This window comes from Nerophis ophidion, linkage group LG26 (assembly GCF_033978795.1).
Source record: "Nerophis ophidion isolate RoL-2023_Sa linkage group LG26, RoL_Noph_v1.0, whole genome shotgun sequence".
Lineage (NCBI taxonomy): Eukaryota > Metazoa > Chordata > Actinopteri > Syngnathiformes > Syngnathidae > Nerophis > Nerophis ophidion.
The window spans coordinates 7,911,243-7,929,940 of record NC_084636.1 but is presented as its reverse complement, the minus strand read 5'-3'; the positions used below and the strand labels follow the sequence as shown (position 1 = coordinate 7,929,940).

The 18,698-nt window shown below is 42.5% G+C and overlaps 1 protein-coding gene across 1 annotated transcript; it reads right to left on the bottom strand.

The window, feature by feature from the left end:
* Nucleotides 1-118: 118 nt before the first annotated feature.
* LOC133543887 (small glutamine-rich tetratricopeptide repeat-containing protein alpha-like) lies at nt 119-18,382 on the bottom strand. Its single transcript, XM_061888771.1, has 12 exons — nt 18,239-18,382; nt 12,094-12,269; nt 11,928-12,031; nt 11,706-11,784; nt 11,550-11,649; nt 11,330-11,434; nt 7,253-7,388; nt 7,039-7,101; nt 6,936-6,973; nt 6,683-6,868; nt 386-510; nt 119-323 (listed from the first exon to the last, which is right to left on the bottom strand). The coding sequence occupies exons 2-11, from the start codon at nt 12,191-12,193 to the stop codon at nt 399-401; spliced, it is 1,023 nt and encodes a 340-aa protein (XP_061744755.1). The 5' UTR covers nt 12,194-12,269; nt 18,239-18,382; the 3' UTR covers nt 119-323; nt 386-398.
* Between the last annotated feature and the right edge of the window lie 316 nt (nt 18,383-18,698).

Here is an 18,698-nt window from a genome sequence, read left to right as displayed (position 1 = left end):
CGCCAAAAGTTGCAGACTTTATCGTCAATGTTCTCTACTAAATCCTTTCAGTAAAAGTATGACAATATTTTTTAAATCAGGCCAACAACAAACTTCCATGAAAGCAAGTTGAGCAAAGAGCAGTCATAAAATGTTCTTTAATTGTAGAACCAGCGCAATGCCTTTATGACACACACAGGAAGTGGGAGGGGCTTCCTTCGAGGGGTGTGGCTGGTGGCGACGTGGAGGCTCTTGGCTCATGCAAGAATTCTTCAGTGATGAAACAATTGGCGCCCTCCTCGAGTCCTTCGTGTTACAACAAACGGTCCAGGTGAAAAGTACCCCTGAAACACAACGCACACGTCACCTCGTCGCCACCTCGCCGTCTCGGCGCTCTGGGACTTACCCGCGCGGGTGCGTCACGGCTGCTCCTCGTTTCCCGCGCTGGGCGCCCGATTGCGGATTTGACTCCTGAGCTGCTCGATGAGTTCAGGATTCTGTTGCTGCATCTGCTGCGCGAACTGTTGACCTCTGACCCAACACACGCCAAAACGCGGGTTAGTAGTGATGGGTTGATGAGGCGTCATGAAGCGTTTTGACACTGTATTGATACTGTGTCGATACTGTGCTACTAAATACTGACATCTGCTGGACATTAAAAATCCCTACAGGCAACCTATGGACCGGCTCAACTGACACTGATGTTATGACCCAGTACGCGGGTCGGCGAGCCACATGCGGCTCTTTAGCGCAGCCCTAGTGGCTCTCTGGAGCTTTTTAAAAAATATATGAAAAATGGAAAAAGATGAGGGGAAAAAACACATTTTCTGTTTCAATACAGTTTCTGTAGGAGGACAAACATGACACAAACCTCCCTAATTGTTATAAAGCACACTGTTTATATTAAACATGCTTCACCGATTCGAGTATTTGGCGAGCGCCGTTTCGTCCTACTAGTTTTGGCGGTCCTTGAACTCACCATAGTTTGTTTACGTGTACAACTTTCTCGGACGTGTTTTATGCCACTTCTTTTTCTGTCTCATTCTGTCCACCAAACTTTTAATGCTGTGCATGAATGCACAAAAGTGAGTTTTGTTGATGTTATTGACTTGTGCGGAGTGCTAATCAGACATATTTGGTCACTGCATGACTGCAAGCTAATTGATGCTAACATGCTATTATGCCTCAATGGTAGCTATATTTGAGCTTATTTAGTTTCCTTTAAGTCTTCATAATTCAATTTATATCTCATTACACACTATCTGTGCGTAATATGGCTTTCGATTTTTTGCGGCCACAGACGGATTTGTTTTTGTATTTTTGGTCCAATATGGCTCTTTCAACATTTTGGGGTTGCCGACACCTGACCTAGTAAATACAATAATAAAAAAACCAAGTCATTGTATTTCATTTAGGATTATTTCATATCTTCATTTAAACAAAAATATATTTTTATCTTATTTAGATACAGTAAATAAATAATGTGAACATGTATCATAATATGGAAATCTAAGAGAACGTGTTGTGAATGAGGATGCTTGTGGACTGGGGATTTTTTTTGCAAAAAAATGTTACACATTTTTATTAAAAAATACAGTTTTTCCAACGTATTGGATCGTAGACGATTTCTCTTCTTAGTTATTATTTCACGGCAGAAATCTTTCTTTTTGCCTGAGACTGCTCCATGATCTCCGACGACGATAAATGACAAATGACAAACGACAGAAGTGCAGCGATTCTGTTGGCAGCAGCATCTCATTGACAGATGAGCTTCCTTATAAGCACAGTTTGGCGCGCAGGCGTCAGTTCGACACAGTTCGCGTCTCGGTCAAGTGACCGATACAGCTCATGATCGGTCACGTGACTTTCTAAAAGCGGTACACACACAGGGTTTTGCTCTATGAGCTCGACGCATGCGCCGATGCATCACTACGGGTTAGTATCTTCAGGTCACCTGACATTTGTGAGTCTACACATGACATGACACGGCGTATGTCCTCAAATAATACAGCTGCTATGGGAACCTCGGCAAAAAATGCGGCCCATTAGGAGTTTCACTCCGGTCCGCCGGTCTTTCTGCATCATTTTTTTAGACCTTTAACATCAAAACGGTAGCCACCATTATGATGTGTAGATGACGTGACGACGCACCGTCTGATTGATTGATTGAAACTTTTATTAGTAGATTGCACAGTTCAGTACATACTCCGTACAATTGACCACTAAATGGTAACACCCCAATAAGTTTTTCAACGTAAATCAGGGGTGTCCAAACTTTTTCCACAGAGGGCCGCGCACGGAAAAATTTAAGCATGCTGGGGCCATTTGGATATTTATCATTTTCAAACCATAACAAATTATATGGATTTTTTTTTTTTATCCTTAAGGCTCCTGGGGGGCTTAGAGGGTCTCAGTCACTAAAATGTTAAAAATAAGTAAAATTATTATTTTATTTTTTATTTAATGCTTACAGTAAATCTCTATATCAACTTGAAGGTGATATAAAGTAAAAAAAAATAATGTTTTATGCCTTTTCTGTCAAAGACAAATTTGTTTTTTATAGTAAAACTGAAATATGCAGTATTTAGACAGATAGTACTTTATTGATTCCTTCAGGAGAGTTCCTTTATTTAGCAATTAAAGCCCTCAAAGATCAATAATGCAGGACACCATTGATTTTAATTATTTAATATTTTTGAGTAATCACAGTGAAAAGTTCAATAAAATCCTACTAAATATATTTGAGATCTAAAAGGTTCCACACTCATAAAGTAATGCATTTTTATTCGTTTTTTTTTTACTTTTAACACTTAAATTTCAAGATCAACTTCCGATATATCTGTCGATTTTAAGTTTGAACTATTATTTAGTTTTTTTTATGCTCTTTTGTCAAAACTTTGATGTTCTTATATGGCAACCACACAACATATGCAATATTGTTTCCACATAAAACATTTTAAAGTGATAATTTTTAAGTAATAATTCATTATAACATAGATTTTTTTTGTCCTTTTTTTTTTGGAGCAATTGAAAAAAAAGAAAATGAGGACAAAAGGAAAAAAAAAACTGCCTGCATGGCAGCTTTGTGTCAACATTGCTACTTTTTCTCATTAGATTTCACCTCATTCCACTTTTTTTAAATGTTGTTTTTTTATTTTTGCAATAGCATCATTCATCCATCCATCCATTTTCTACCGCTTATTCCCTTTCGGGGTCGCGGGGGGCGCTGGCGCCTATCTCAGCTACAATCGGGCGGAAGGCGGGGTACACCCTGGACAAGTCGCCACCTCATCGCAGGGCCAACACAGATAGACAGACAACATTCACACTCACATTCACACACTAGGGCCAATTTAGTGTTGCCAATCAACCTATCCCCAGGTGCATGTCTTTGGAAGTGGGAGGAAGCCGGAGTACCCGGAGGGAACCCACGCATTCACGGGGAGAACATGCAAACTCCACACAGAAAGATCCCGAGCCTGGATTTGAACCCAGGACTGCAGGACCTTTGTATTGTGAGGCAGACGCACTAACCCCTCTGCCACCGTGAAGCCCTAGCATCAATTTTGCAATTTTTGCAGAATGTGTGGCGGGCCGGTAAACGATTAGCTGCGGGCCACACTTTGGACACCCCTGACGTAAATCAATTCATGGTACATTTCAAAGAGTATAGTGCCGTTTTTGATTCATTAGTACCGTGATACTAGGGCTGGGCGATATATCGATGTACTCGATATATCGCGGGTTTGTCTGTGCGATATAGAAAATGACTATATTGTGATATTTGGGTATACGTTCTTTTAGCTGCGGGCATTACACTGCAGGCGTTTCTCACTCCTCCTCTTCTCTCCTTCTCACAGAGACGTAAAACAAGACCACCTTCTTACATATGTCCCATACTGTCACGCGTGCAACATCACACACTCCAGCGGAGCAGAGAGGTAGCAACATGGTAACATTAGCTGTGATGCTAACGGTGAGGTGCGGGTGGTAATACAAGAGAGAGAAGGTGGTAACAAATGGAGGAAGAATTAATTCCCAAGGAAAACAGCGCGGGATCCATCGTCTGGCGGTGGTTTGGCTTCAAGCGGGAAGATGTTCAACATTTATGCGGCAAAAGCGTCGCTACAAAAAGTAACAGCACCGCTAATGTAGCATCATTTGAAAAGTCACCCGTTACAGAAGGAAGAGTCCTTGAAACTTTGCATGTTTACCATGAATTGATTTCAACAAGTTGAAAAACTTATTCGGATGTTACCATTTAGTGGTCAATTGTACGGAATATTTACTGTACTGTACAATCTGCTAATAAAAGTTTAAATGAATCAATCAACATCTCCGGCCGGTGCCACACAAACAAAACGCCGAAGCAATTATTTCCAGATCAACACGGTACAGTTGTGATCAAAATTATTTAACCCCCACACAATTTTGGTGTTTTAGCAGTTGGACATTTATTCCGTATTTTGTTTATAGTCATATCAAATAAAGATGCATTAAATAGACAAATGCAACTTGAATTACAACATTATATTTTTTAACATACCAAACAGTGTCATTTCTCTTAATATCTCATTGACAAAATTATTCAACCCCTTGAAGATCATAACTCTTAAGAACAGAATTTGAATAAGGTCTTTTCAATCAGGTGTTGAAAACCCCTGTAGATGTGATTAGAACCATAACGAGGAACTATTAAACTGATTGAAAAAGACTATGACGCTCAGCTTCTTGTAGATGGTCAATGGTGTATTTGCAACATGGTGAAGTCCAGGGAGTGGTCAAAGAAGTCAAGAGAGGAGGTAATTTCTCTTCATAAGAAAGGATATGGATATAAGAAAATAGCAAAGACATTACACATTCCAAGAGACACAGTTGGGAGCATAATGCGCAAGTTTAAAGCTAAAGGCACAGTGGGAACATTACCTGGGCGTGGTAGAAAGAGGATGCTGTGTGCAACTGCTGTCCGGTATTTGAAGCGCACAGTAGTGAAAAACCCCCGGGTAACAGCTGAGGAACTACAACAGGACATTGCAGAGGGGGGAACGCAGGTTTCGTCCCAGACAAAAAGGCGCGTATTTCGAGATGAAGGCCTCCATGCCAGAACTCCCAGGCGCACCCCACTTCTGACTACCAGGCACAAGAAAAATAGACTCCAGTATGCCACAAATCATCTGGACAAACTCCAAAGGTTTTGGGAAACTTTTCTATGGAGTGATGAGACAAAACTGGAACTCTTTGGGCCTATGAATCAACGTTATGTCTGGAGGAGAAAAAAATGAAGCTTAAAAAGAGAAGAACACCTCGCCTACTGTTAAGCATGGTGGGGGGGTCAATCATGCTCTGGGGCTGTTTCTCCGCCTCAGGTAGCGGGAATCTCCAGCTCGTTCAAGGCATTATGAATTCTATTTCCTAGCAGGATATATTAGCTGCAAATGTCATGAAGTCAGTGACGAAGCTGAGGCTTGGGAGACGTTGGACCTTCCAGCAGGACAAGAATCCCAAGCATACCTCCAAATCAACATCAGAGTGGTTGCTGAAGAAGGGCTGGAAGACTCTGGAGTGGCCTTCACAGTCGCCAGACCTAAATCCTCTAGAAAAGCTGTGGTGGGACTTGAAGAAGGCAGTTGCAGCACACAAGCCCAAGAATATGAATGAACTGGAGGCTTTTGCCCAAGAGGAATGGGCTAAAATACCTGTAGATGCTTGCAAGAAGCTTGTGTCCGGTTATGTATCACCTTTGAAGGATGTCATTATTGCCAAAGGGTGTTCTACTAAGTACTAAAGATGCATGGAACTAGGGGGTTGAATCATTTTGTCAATGAGATATTAAGAAAAATGTCCTTTTTTGTAATTTTGTAAAATACAGTGTTACAATTTAAGTTGCATTTGTCTATTTGACACATCTTTATTTGATATGACTATAAACAAAATACGGAATAAATGTCCAACTTGCTAAAGTACCAAAATTGTGTGGGGGTTGAATAATTTTGATCACAACTGTATGAAAAAAAAAAAGTAAACAACAGAAGGAGATAACGTCCGCAGGAACCTATTACGCAGCTCATTTTTATTTGAGAGTTATTGAAAAGTGCACTTTATTTGTTTTTAACTATTGTAGTGTACTGTACAAAAAGTACACTTGAATTTAGTCTTGTTTTGATATGTCCTCTTACCGACATCATGCACAAAAGTGCACTAATAGCTTGTTTTTAAATGTCTCTGACAATCTTGCACTTTCTGTTTTGAAATGACATGAATGTGTGTGCCACTGCTTAATAACTGTTTAATAAATACACTCTTGGTCATTTGACTTAGTTGTGATTTCCCTCTCTGCATGAAAGTTTAAAAGTAGCATATATTAATGCAGTATGAAGAAGAATGTTTTAATGTAGACACATGGAATCATCATACTGCTGTGATTATATGCATCAAGTGTTCATTCAAGGCTAAGGCAAAATATGGAGATATATGTTGTGTATCGTGACATTGCTTAAAAATATTGTGATATTAAAAAGAGGCCACATCGCCCAGCTCTACGCGATACTATACCAGTGCGGGTATACCGTACAACCCAAACTAAAAGCTGCTGTTGCCCTTTGTTGATTCGGGCGGATGACGAGTCATGATAAACAAAGCATGGTCACGATTTGAGGAAATATTTGCAATTATAACAATGTGTCAAAGTATTTCATGTACGCACGCTTGGATGAGTCCCGATAAATCTCCAGCTGGTGCGCCTCCGGGGACTCCACCTACTCCTCCGCCGAGTAGTCCTCCTCCGCCTACTCCTACTCCTCCTCCTGTTGCTGCTGCTGCTGCGGCTGCTGCTGGACCGCCTCCTCCACCACCCATTCCGCCGTAGGCCCCAGACATCATTCCTGACATCCTGCCAAACAGCGCTACCGTCAGCAGGCAGAACACACACACACACAACAACCCACACACACACTTACATCTGCTGCACCTGTGGGTTGGTCATCAGCGACGACGCCTGCAACAAACACCACTCGTTACACAAACTGACCTAATGACCAGAGTAACAATGCCCGCCCTCACCATGTTCATGAAACCAGGATTACTGAGCAGTCCAGCCAGGTCCACTCCGCCCATGCCCGCCGTCTGACACGTACACACACACACACACACACACACACACACACACACACACACACACAACACACACACACACACACACACACACACACACACACACGCAAATTGAGTGCAAACATCAAACAATGGCGTGTGCACACAGATGTGTTTGCTTTACAGGACTAGTAGTGTCCATCTTCTCCTCCGCGATCTTCAGGTTGGACTTATACGTGTCGTTGTCAGGGTCCAGTTCTAGGGCTTTCTTGTAGAACGACGCCGCCTCCGTGTGCTTGTTGAGGCTCGCCAATGCCAACCTGCAAACACAGCGCATGCTCAGAACCTTCCAGGACATGTCTCTACCAATACGGATATTTTTAAAGAGTTTTTGGTTGACCTTTTGGAATACTCCGGCCAGAGTGGAGATATTTCTGTTTGGACCAGTGAAACTCAACTTTTTGGTTTGTGTCAGCTTTGCACAGACTCCCTTTCATTTACAGACATCCAATAATGCAATAACCTTCCAGATCAGTGGTGTCAAACTGTTTTACATTGAGGGCCACATCGCAGTTACGGTTGCCCTCGGAGGGCCGCATTTAAAGGGGAACATTATCACCAGACCCATGTAAGCATCAATATATACCTTGATGGTGCAGAAAAAAAAGACCGTATATTTTTTTAACCGATTTCCGAACTCTAAATGGGTGAATTTTGGCGAATTAAACGCCTTTCTGTTTATCGCGCTGGAGGCGATGATGTCAGAATGTGACGTCGCCGAGGTAACACAGCCGCCCTTTTCATTTTCAACACATTACAAACACCGGGTCTCAGCTCTGTTATTGTCAGTTTTTTTTACTATTTTTTGGAACCTTGGAGACATCATGCCTCGTCGGTGTGTTGTCGGAGGGTGTAACAACACTAACAGGGAGGGATTCAAGTTGCACCACTGGCCCGAAGATGCCAAAGTGTCTGCCGCCAGACCCCCATTGAATGTGCTAGAGTGTCTCCACATTTTACCGGCGATGCCAAGACTGACATGGCACAGAGATGTATGGATAACCTGCAGATGCATTTGCAACGATAGTCAACGAAATCACAAAGGTGAGTTTTGTTGATGTTGACTGCCAGCTAATTGATGCTAACATGCTACGCTAATCGATGCTAACATGCTATTTACCGGCGGTGCTAAAGCAGACATGGCACAGAGATGTATGGATAACCTGTAGATGCATTTGCAACTATATTACGTTTCCTTCCACCCACATTTAATGCGAAAAAAACACTTACCAATCATCGGATTTAAGTTGCTCCAGTGTCAAAAGATGCGAAAGTCCTGATCGTTTGGTCCGCACATTTTACTGGCGATGCGAACGCAGATATTCGGCCATGCTATGGCTATGAATAGCGTCAATAGCTATTCGCTCAATAGCTTCAGTTTCTTCTTCAATACTTTCATACTCCAACCATCTGTTTCAATACATGCGTAATCTGTTGAATCGCTTAAGTCGCTGAAATCCGAGTTTGAATCCGAGCTAATGTCACTATATCTTGCTGTGCTATTCCCATTGTTTGTTTACATTGGCAGCACTGTGTGACGTCACAGGGAAATGGATAGTGGTTTCGAAGATAGCGAAAATAAGGCACTTTAAAGCTTTATTTAGGGATATTCCGAGACCGGTAAAATTTTGAAAAAAACTTCCCAAAATACAACAAGCCACTGGGAACTGATTTTTATTGTTTTCAACCCTTTTGAAATTGTGATAATGTTCCCCTTTAACTTCCCGTGGTAAATTTCCACCCTTTTGCAACCCTATTCTTAAAGGCCTACTGAAACCCACTACTACCGACCACGCAGTCTGATAGTTTATACATCAATGATGAAATATTAACATTGCAACACATGCCAATACGGCTTTTTTAGTTTACTAAATTACAATTTTTAATTTCCCGGGAGTTTCGTCTTGGAAACGTCGTGTAATGATGACGTGTACGCGTGACGTCACGGGGTTTTAGGAAGTGTGAGCACTGCACACACACAGGTAAAAGTCGTCTGCTTTAACGGCATAAATACACAGTATTTTGGAGATCTGTGTTGCTGAATCTTTTGCAATTTGGTCAATTAATAATGGAGAAGTCACAGTAGAAAGATGGAGTTGGGAAGCTTTAGCCACACAAACACACGGTGATTGCTTGTTTAAAATTCCCGGAGGTGCAAATTTACTATGGATCAGACCGCGGTCAAGCGAACATGAATCTAGACCAAATGTCAATCAGCAGGTTTCGATGAGAAAATTGTGGTTAAAAAGTCAGTTCTTATCGGATAAAAGCTGAGCTTGTGCCGTCCATGTAGCTGCCGTCGACTTCCCTGAGACATTGACGTCAACACCCGGCCGTGGACGTACACTTCCGACTATCAGGTACTATTAAACTCACTAAAACACTAGCAACACAATAGAAAGATAAGGGATTTCCCAGAATTATCCTAGTAAATGTCTTTAAAAACATCGGAATACATCCCAATGCTATCGCGTTTTTTTTTTCTAGTCCGTCGCTATCAATATCCTCAAACACGAATCTTTCATCCTCGCTCAAATTAATGGGGAAATTGTCGTTTTCTCGGTCCGAATAACTGTTTTTGTTGGAGGCTCCCATTAAAATCAATGCGAATATATGAGGAGCCATCAACATGTGACGTCATCGTCTGCGACTTCCGGTAAAGGCGAGGCTTTTTCAGGAAGTACCAAAATTGCCGAACTTTATCGTCGATTTTCTCTACTAAATCCTTTCAGCAACAAAATGGCAATATCGCGAAATGATCAAGTATGACACAGAATGGACCTGCTATCCCCGTTTAAATAAGAAAATCTCATTTCAGTAGGCCTTTAAAGGGGAACATTATCACAATTTCAAAAGGGTTAAAAACAATAAAAATCAGTGCCCAGTGGCTTGTTGTATTTTTTTAAATTTGTTTCACAATTTTACCGGTTTCGGAATATCCCTAAATAAAGCTTTAAAGTGCCTTATTTTCGTCTCTCTGTGAAGACACTGGCCATTTCCCTGTGACGTCACACAGTGCTGCCAATGTAAACAAACAATGGGAATACCACAGCAAGATATAGTGACATTAGCTCGGATTCAAACTCGGATTTCAGCGACTTAAGCGATTCAACAGATTACGCACGCATTTAAACAGATGGTTGGAGTATGAAAATATTGAAGAAGAAACTGAAGCTATTGAGCGAATAGCTATTGACGCTATTCATAGCCATAGCATAGCCGAATAGCTGCGTTAGCATCGCCGGTAAAATGTGCGGACAAAACAATCAGGACTTTCGCATCTTGTGATACTGGAGCAACTTAAATCCGTCGATTGGTAAGTGTTTTTTTCGCATTAAATGTGGGTGGAAGGAAACGTAATATAGTTGCAAATGCATCTACAGGTTATCCATACATCTCTGTACCATGTCTGCTTTAGCACCGCCGGTAAATAGCATGTTAGCATCGATTAGCGTAGCGTGTTAGCATCGATTAGCTGGCAGTCAACATCAACAAAACTCACCTTTGTGATTTCGTTGACTATCGTTGCAAATGCATTTGCAGGTTATCCATACATCTCTGTACCATGTCTGTCTTAGCATCGCCGGTAAAATGTGGAGACACTCTGGCACATTCAATGGGGGTCTGGCGGCAGACACTTTGGCATATTCCGGCCAGTGGTGCAACTTGAATCCCTCCCTGTTAGTGTTATTACACCCTCCGACAACACACCGTCGAGGCACGATGTCTCCAAGGTTCCAAAAAATAGTCAAAAAAACGGAAAATAACAGCGCTGAGACCCGGTGTTTGTAATGTGTTGAAAATGAAAAGGGCGGGTGTGTTACCTCGGCGACGTCACGTTCTGACGTCAATGCTTCCAGCGCGATAAACAGAAAGGCGTTTAATTCGCCAAAATTCACCCATTTAGAGTTCGGAAATCGGTTAAAAAAATAGATGGTCTTTTTTCTGCACCATCAAGGTATATATTGACGCTTACATAGGTCTGGTGATAATGTTCCCCTTTAAGTGACTATTCTGATCAACTTTCATGTCACAAACATATGTAAACATTAAAAAGGTAGGGTATTGTTTTGGGCAAAATGTGCATGTTTTTCTTTTCTTAAAAGTACTCGTTTGGGCCCCGGCGCTGTTTTATAAGTAAACATTTAGAAGCGTTATCAGATAATATGTAAAAAAAAAAAAAACAGACCCTGGTACTTACCCCATTCTGCCGTAAGCTTTGCTGTAGTTTGGGTCTATGCTAATGGCCTGCTCGCAGTCTTGCACGGCACCCGCGTAGTTTCCCAGCTTGCTCAGCGCCGCCGCCCTGACACACGTACCAAGTCCACACCATTTGATTTGTATTCCACACTCGACATGGTTCCGTCACGTAAAGACAGTATACTGGTTTGGTAAAAAAGAGGGAGAGGCAGAACGCTGACCTATTGCAGTAGTAGACGGCGTTCTGAGGGTTGGCGGCGATGGCTTTGGAATAAAACTCAACAGCGGCAGCAAAGTTCTCCACTTTCATTTGATCGTTTCCTGTGGAGGAGAACGCGTCACTAAGGCGTCGCACAACAAAAGGATAGACGCCTTACCGTCCGTCTTGAGTCTCTCTGCCTCTGCTCTCTGCTCCTCGCTGATGGAGTTTGTAGTGGTGTTGTTGTTGACCTGCGACTGAGCGCACAAATACGTTACAAACAGGGGTGTATCGATTCGCTTAAACAAAGGTTTGATTATAATTTGAGGTTGCCAATGCGATTTAGGTCGATAATGAGGTTTTTATCTCAAAATGGTGCAGCCCCAGCGCTAACAAGTACCTTGCCGACAGCGGCGACGAAAATCTCAGGTAACGTCATGGGGACGTCGAGGCTCTGGTCGTCTTTGGACACTTCAAACGCCGTCTCCAGACATTGGACCGCCACTGCGGGAGGGAGGGCGTAGCTTTAGGAACGTCACACCTTCGGGAACATAACTCCGGCTCACCTTCCAGGCTCTCCTGGGCGCCCGACGACAGATTTCCTGACTCCAGCTGCTCGTGGAGGTATCGGATGATGGAGAAGGCGAGACGCTTGGTGTCTGTCATGGCGGCGGAGGCAGAGACCGCTGATGGACAGCCAGGAAGGGCGACGACGCAGCCTGAGTGTCCACTTCTTTAAAAGCTAGTGTGATGACAACAAAGCAAAAAATTTAGTGACTTATGTACCTCAAAGCTGCCACAAATGATTGGAGGATGCGGGGAGAACTGTGATTTGGATCACATCGGACTGTCTGCCCCGCAGGATGAATTTTGAGGCTCAGTCATAGACAATTTAGAGCCTACCCTATGGCTCGAGAGCCAGATGTTGCTCTTTTGATGACTGCATCTGGCTCTCGGATAAATCTGAGCTGACATTGCTTAACACGATAAGTAATGAATAATTCCACTTGTCATCACAGTGTTAAAAATAACGTTCAAAATATAAAACATTCTCATGCTTTTTTATGTTCAAAAAGTTGCATTAATGGTAATAAGTCATTTATTTATTATTGGTTAGTGTGGGGCTTGCCGTCCTGGGGGTTCTTCAGACCACCAAGAGCCTGTTTTAGGGTTACAATATTGTTTTATTTTATTTTTGTCTCAGTTGCTTTCCAGCAATTGTCCTTTTTCTCTTTCGTCCTCACTCGCGCTCTGGCTCCAGCCCCCGCCCCAACCCTGTCTCTCCTCCTGGCTGCTGCTTATAACAGAGCAACAGGTGATTAGATAACAAGGCCCAAGTGGGCCATCTACGCACCTGTCGCTGATTTCGAGGCCGGTCCTGGCAACATCCTGCTTTGCTGCAGGCCCGCAGGCCACGCCCCCTCCACAGTTAGCTTCAGAATAACAATGTTATTATAAAGAATAAGAGACATATTATACTCTGGAAATGTTGTTCTTACTTAAAAATGCACGCGTTTAGTTGTGTTCAGTGTTAAAAAAAATATTATATGGCTCTTACGGAAATACATTTGAAAATTTTTGGCTTCTTGGCTCTCTCAGCCAAAAAGGTTCCCGACCCCTGATTTACAGTGAAAAGCATATTTTATTTTCACTCGCACACAAAACATTCTAACTTGCATTGTTTCTCTGGCTTTGAGAACCTCCCGAAGGACAGTGCGGCGAAGACACAACAAACTCCTTTCTTGTCTCTCATGGACACACACCAGTTGTTGGTGACTTTTTGGACTGACTATCGGCTGTACAACATGAAGGCCGCGGAACAGAGACACACTGCAGGCTTACACACACACACATGCATCCACAAAAAATATACGCCACACACACATACCCCACCCCCAATCCAACGCCCTTGACACATTTTCCAATGGGGGGAAATACGGATGGGCGGCGCCTGAACAGCTGCAACCTGCCACCATGGCCCCCCACTCCCTTCCCTCTGTTGGTAGATATCTTGAGATGTAAGTTGTAATATGTATTTGTGCTTTGCTATGGAGGTTTTTTCCCCACTACAGACTGGGCCCCCATAGGAGCCCAGTCTAGATTATATATTTTTTTACTCATCCTTCCCCAGCGCTTACCTTTTTTTCCCATATTTTACGGGGCGCCTTGTGGCGACCCATCAGCGTTCCTGTTCTGTAACCCCGTACACTGTTTGTTTGTCTAATCTTGAAACGGGTGTGTGCCGAAAACAAAGTTTCGTTGTACTTGCGCAATGAATTGAAGCATTTATTTCAAACCTGCACAGTACAACAACACTTTTTTTTTTTTTACATCTTGGCAGAGACATTTGTGCAAGGCTTGAAAAGGAGTTGGATGAAGCAGATGCTTATAATATCCCAACCCCACTCACTCATTCCACATTTAACATACACAAAATAATACAAGAACAATACCATACAAACAAAAACTAGAAAAACTCCTGTACACCAACAATACAATAGTACCACTGTTAGTATGAGACAAGACAAGACGAAACAAAACACACACACACACCCATCACTCTCTGACCATAAACCTCTCTCCTATCGCTCTGTACTGAGGGCATCCATCTATTTTCTCCTCGTACTTCTTTTTTAAGCAGTTTTTTAAATTGAATTATGTTTGTACACGTTTTAACTCGTCCCCTAAGTCGTTCCACAGAGTGACTCCACGCACTAAAATGCACATTGATTTTAAAGTTGTTCTAAATTTAGCCAAATATAATTTGTTGTTTCCTCTTAGACGGTAACTATGATGAGCCAACCCAGATCACACCTCACTCCTACCCACTTCTCCAAAGTGGGCTACCTCAGAGTGGAGGATGGAGTCAAACAACTTGCACTGAGCCTAGTCTATAAAATCCGTTACACCTCCCTGATACCGAAGTACATGTCAAACTACTTCCATAACGTAAATGTCCGCCATACCCACAACACCAGGGGGAGCTCCAAAAGCACGATTAAACCCAGATTCCAATCCAACAAAGGTCTTAACTCATTCTCCTTCTATGCCACATCAATGTGGAATGCACTCCCAACAGGTGTAAAAGACAGTGCATCTCCATCCTCCTTCAAATCCGCACTAAAAGAACACCTCCAGGCAACTTTAAGCCTTGACTAACACCCTCCCAATCTACTAATAAACATTTTCAATCAATCAATAAATCAGTGTCTCTATCCTGGAATGGGTTTTGTATATTGGTAGGTGGAGAGTTTTTGGGATGCCCTAAACATAATTTGAGCAGTTTTAAAGTTGATCACAGTTTAAAGGCCTACTGAAACCCACTACTGCCGACCACGCAGTCTGATAGTTTATATATCAATGATGAAATATTAACATTGCAACACATGCCAATATGGCCGGGTTAGTTTACTAAATTGCAATTTCAAATTTCGCGCCGAAGTGTCCTGCTGAAATGTCGCGGTATGATGACGCGTGCTCGTGACGTCACGCAATGTAGAGGATATTATGTTCCAGGACCGTTCCCAACTATAAGTCGTCTGTTTTCATCGCATAATTCCACAGTATTCCGGACTACTGTGTTGCTGAATTTTTTGCAATTTGTCAATGAATAATGGAGACGTCAAAGAAGAAAGCTGTAGGTGGGAAGCGGTGTATTGCGGCCGCCTTTAGCAACACAAACACAGCCGGTGTTTCATTGTTTACATTCCCGAAAGATGACGGTGAAGCTTGACTATGGAACAGAGCAGCCAAGCGAACACTGTTGGATTGGACCACACACACAAAGTACAGTGTATTATGCGGCGATCATTTCGAAAGATCGTGTTTCGAAGAGGGTCCCTTGCGAAGGGCAGAGATGGGCATCCGTCGACTGGTGATGAAGAAAGGTGCGGGGCCGACCTTCAGGTTGTACAGGTACGACCATACAATCTCCCTAAAACACTAGTAACACAATAAGCAGATACGGGATTTTCCAGAATTATCCTAGTAAATTTGTCTAATAACATTTGAATCGCTCCCACTGTAGTCTTTTTTTTTTGTCCTTCACTCTCACTTTCCTCATCCACAAATCGTTCATCCTCGCTCAAATTAATGGGGAAATCGTCGCTTTCTTGGTCTGAATCGCTCTCGCTGCTGGTGGCCATGATTGTAAACAATGTTCAGATGTGAGGAGGTCCACAACCCGTGACATCACGTGCACATCGTCTGCTACTTCCGGTACAGGCAAGGCTTTTTTATTACCGACCAATAGTTGTGAACCTTATCGTGGATGTTATCTACTAAATCCTTTCAGCAGAAATATGGCGATATCACGAAATGATAAAGTATGACACATAGAATGGACCTGCTATCCCCGTTTAAATAAGAAAATCTCATTTCAGTAGGCCTTAAATTGCAATAGCTCGTTGAGAAATGTTGTTCTTAAACTGTTGGACAATTTGCTCACGCATTTGTTCATAAAGTGGTGCCATCCTTGTTTGTGAATGACTGAGCATTTCATGGAAGCTGCTTTTATACCCAATCATGGCACCCAACTCTTCCCAATTAGCCTGTACACCTGTGGGATGTTCCAAATAAGCTTTTGAGGAGCATTCCTCAACTTTCTCAGTCTTTTTTGCCACTTTTGCCAGCTTTTTTGAAACATTGTTGCTGGTATCAAATTCCAAATGAGCTAATATTTGCAAAAAATAACGTTTACCTGTTCGAACGTTAAATATATTGTCTTTGCAGTCTATTCAATTGAACATAAGTTGAAAAAGATTTCCAAATCATTGTATTTTTTTTATTTTTATTCTGGTTAGCGCCTTGCATGGCAGCTCCCGCCATCAGTGTGTGAACGTGTGTGTGAATGGGTGAATGTGGAAATACTGTCAAAGTGCTTTGGGCTCCTTAAAAAGGGGTAGAAAAGTGCTATAAATGTACAATCCATTACCATTTACCTTTAAGTTGCTTTAAACTCCAAGAATAGTGGATTTGAATGATGCCTGGAGTGAATATTGGACACAATGTGGGGCGGTTTAGCTAGGTTGGTAGAGTGGCTGTGCCAGCAACTTGAGGGTTGCAGGTTCAATCCCCGCTTCCGCCAACCTAGTCACTGCCGTTGTGTCCTTGGGCAAGACACTTTACCCACCTGTTCCCAGTGCCACCCACACTGGTTTGATTGTAACCTAGATATTGGGTTTCACTATGTAAAGCGCTTTGAGTCACTAGAGAAAAAGCGCTATATAAATGTAATTCACTTCACCTCACAATCCTAATGGCCTTTTTCTGCAGAAATAAAGACCTACCCACCTTATCACGTTGCCGTGTTATTCCTACACATGTGCCCATCAAGTTTGTGCTCAAATATCACAATGCCTGTTGCAACCGGGTAAGTTACTTCACCATTCTTGTTCAAACATGTCAAATAAAAGCCAAGTAAGGGACAAGCTGTAGAAAATGGATGGATAGAAAACAAAAACTGAAAGCAAAACACTTGTCTAATGTCGACTTTTACCCAATCAACAATATTTAGGAGGTGCCATTATGGGGCAGCCTATGGCGCCCTCTACTTTCTGTACCAACAGTGTGCAAACCCAGTTATATATGTCATATCTAGCCATTATAAACACATGGATATTATTGCTTGACATATTTGATCAACAGCCATACAGGTCACACTGAGGGTGGCCGTAAAAAAAACTTTAACACTGTTACAACTATGCGTCACACTGTGAACACACACCAAACAAGAATGATAAATGATAAATGGGTTGTACTTGTATAGCGCTTTTCTACCTTCAAGGTACTCAAAGCGCTTTGACACTACTTCCACATTTACCCATTCACACACACATTCACACACTGATGGAGGGAGCTGCCGTGCAAGGCGCTAACCAGCACCCATCAGGAGCAAGGGTGAAGTGTCTTGCTCAGGACACAACGGACGTGACGAGGTTGGTTCTAGGTGGGATTTGAACCAGTGACCCTCGGGTTGCGTACGGCCACTCTCCCACTGCGCCACGCCGTCCCTTGACAAACATATTTTGGGAGAACATCCGTGCGGACCGCGAGTTTAATATGAACGCCGCTTGACTACGTCATACTTGCAAACGCTCCAAATTTTTAAGGGAGATCCCTGAATTTCAGGGCACCCGTTCTCTCCAATTCCTGACGACTTTTACCCAATCAACCATATTTAGGAGGTGCCATTATGGGGCAGCCTATGGCGCCCTCTACTTTCTGTACCAACAGTGTGCAAACCCAGTTATATGTCGTATCTGGCCATTTTAACACATGAGTGTTATTGCTTGACATATTTGATCAACAGCCATACAGGTCACACTGAGGGTGGCCGTAAAAATCAACTTTAACACTGTTACAAATATGCACCACACTGTGAACACACATCGAAAAAGAATGACAAACTCATTTAGGGAGAACATCCGCACCCTAACAGAACAAATACCCAGAATCCCATGCAGCCCTAACTCTTCTTGCTACAATATACCCCCCGCCCCTACTTGCGTCGGTTGAGGTGGTGTATATTGTAGTGATTTACTCTAAAAGGAGCTAAGTCACGTTTTAATTCGTCAAATGTTTGAGAGGCTTTTTACATGACGTGAGAGGCACACATGCTAATGCTAACAAGCTAATTGCCCACATTTCGCTGGCGGGGCTCAATTGACGCCACTTTGGCTGAAAATGAAACGGAACTATTTGCTTTCCTACCAAATATCTGCGTGTTCCAGGCGCGGGTGTGCGCGGTAAGCAATAAAACGATGTTGTTGTTGTTGTTCCTCGAATTCGGCAAGGCGCTGTTGTCAGAATTGAGGTTAGGGCGGCGCTGGATTATGACGTCACAACATGCGACGCTCTTTCGCAACTTTTTTTTAAATGTTTTTTTTTTTTCATTGAACCACCAATATACATTTATAATTCACACAAAAGTCAAAGCCCTTTCAACATCAATGAAAGAAAACAAAAGCAGATAATACAAAAAAAAAAAAAATGTTTTTTAAATATATATACAGTCAAGAAAATAAGTATTTGAACACCATGCTATTTTGCAAGTTCTCCCACTTAGAAATCATGGAGGGGTCTGAAATTTTTACGGTAGGTGAGTGTGCACTGTGTGAGAGATAATCCATCCATCCAACCATTTTCTTCCGCTTATCCGAGGTCGGGTCGT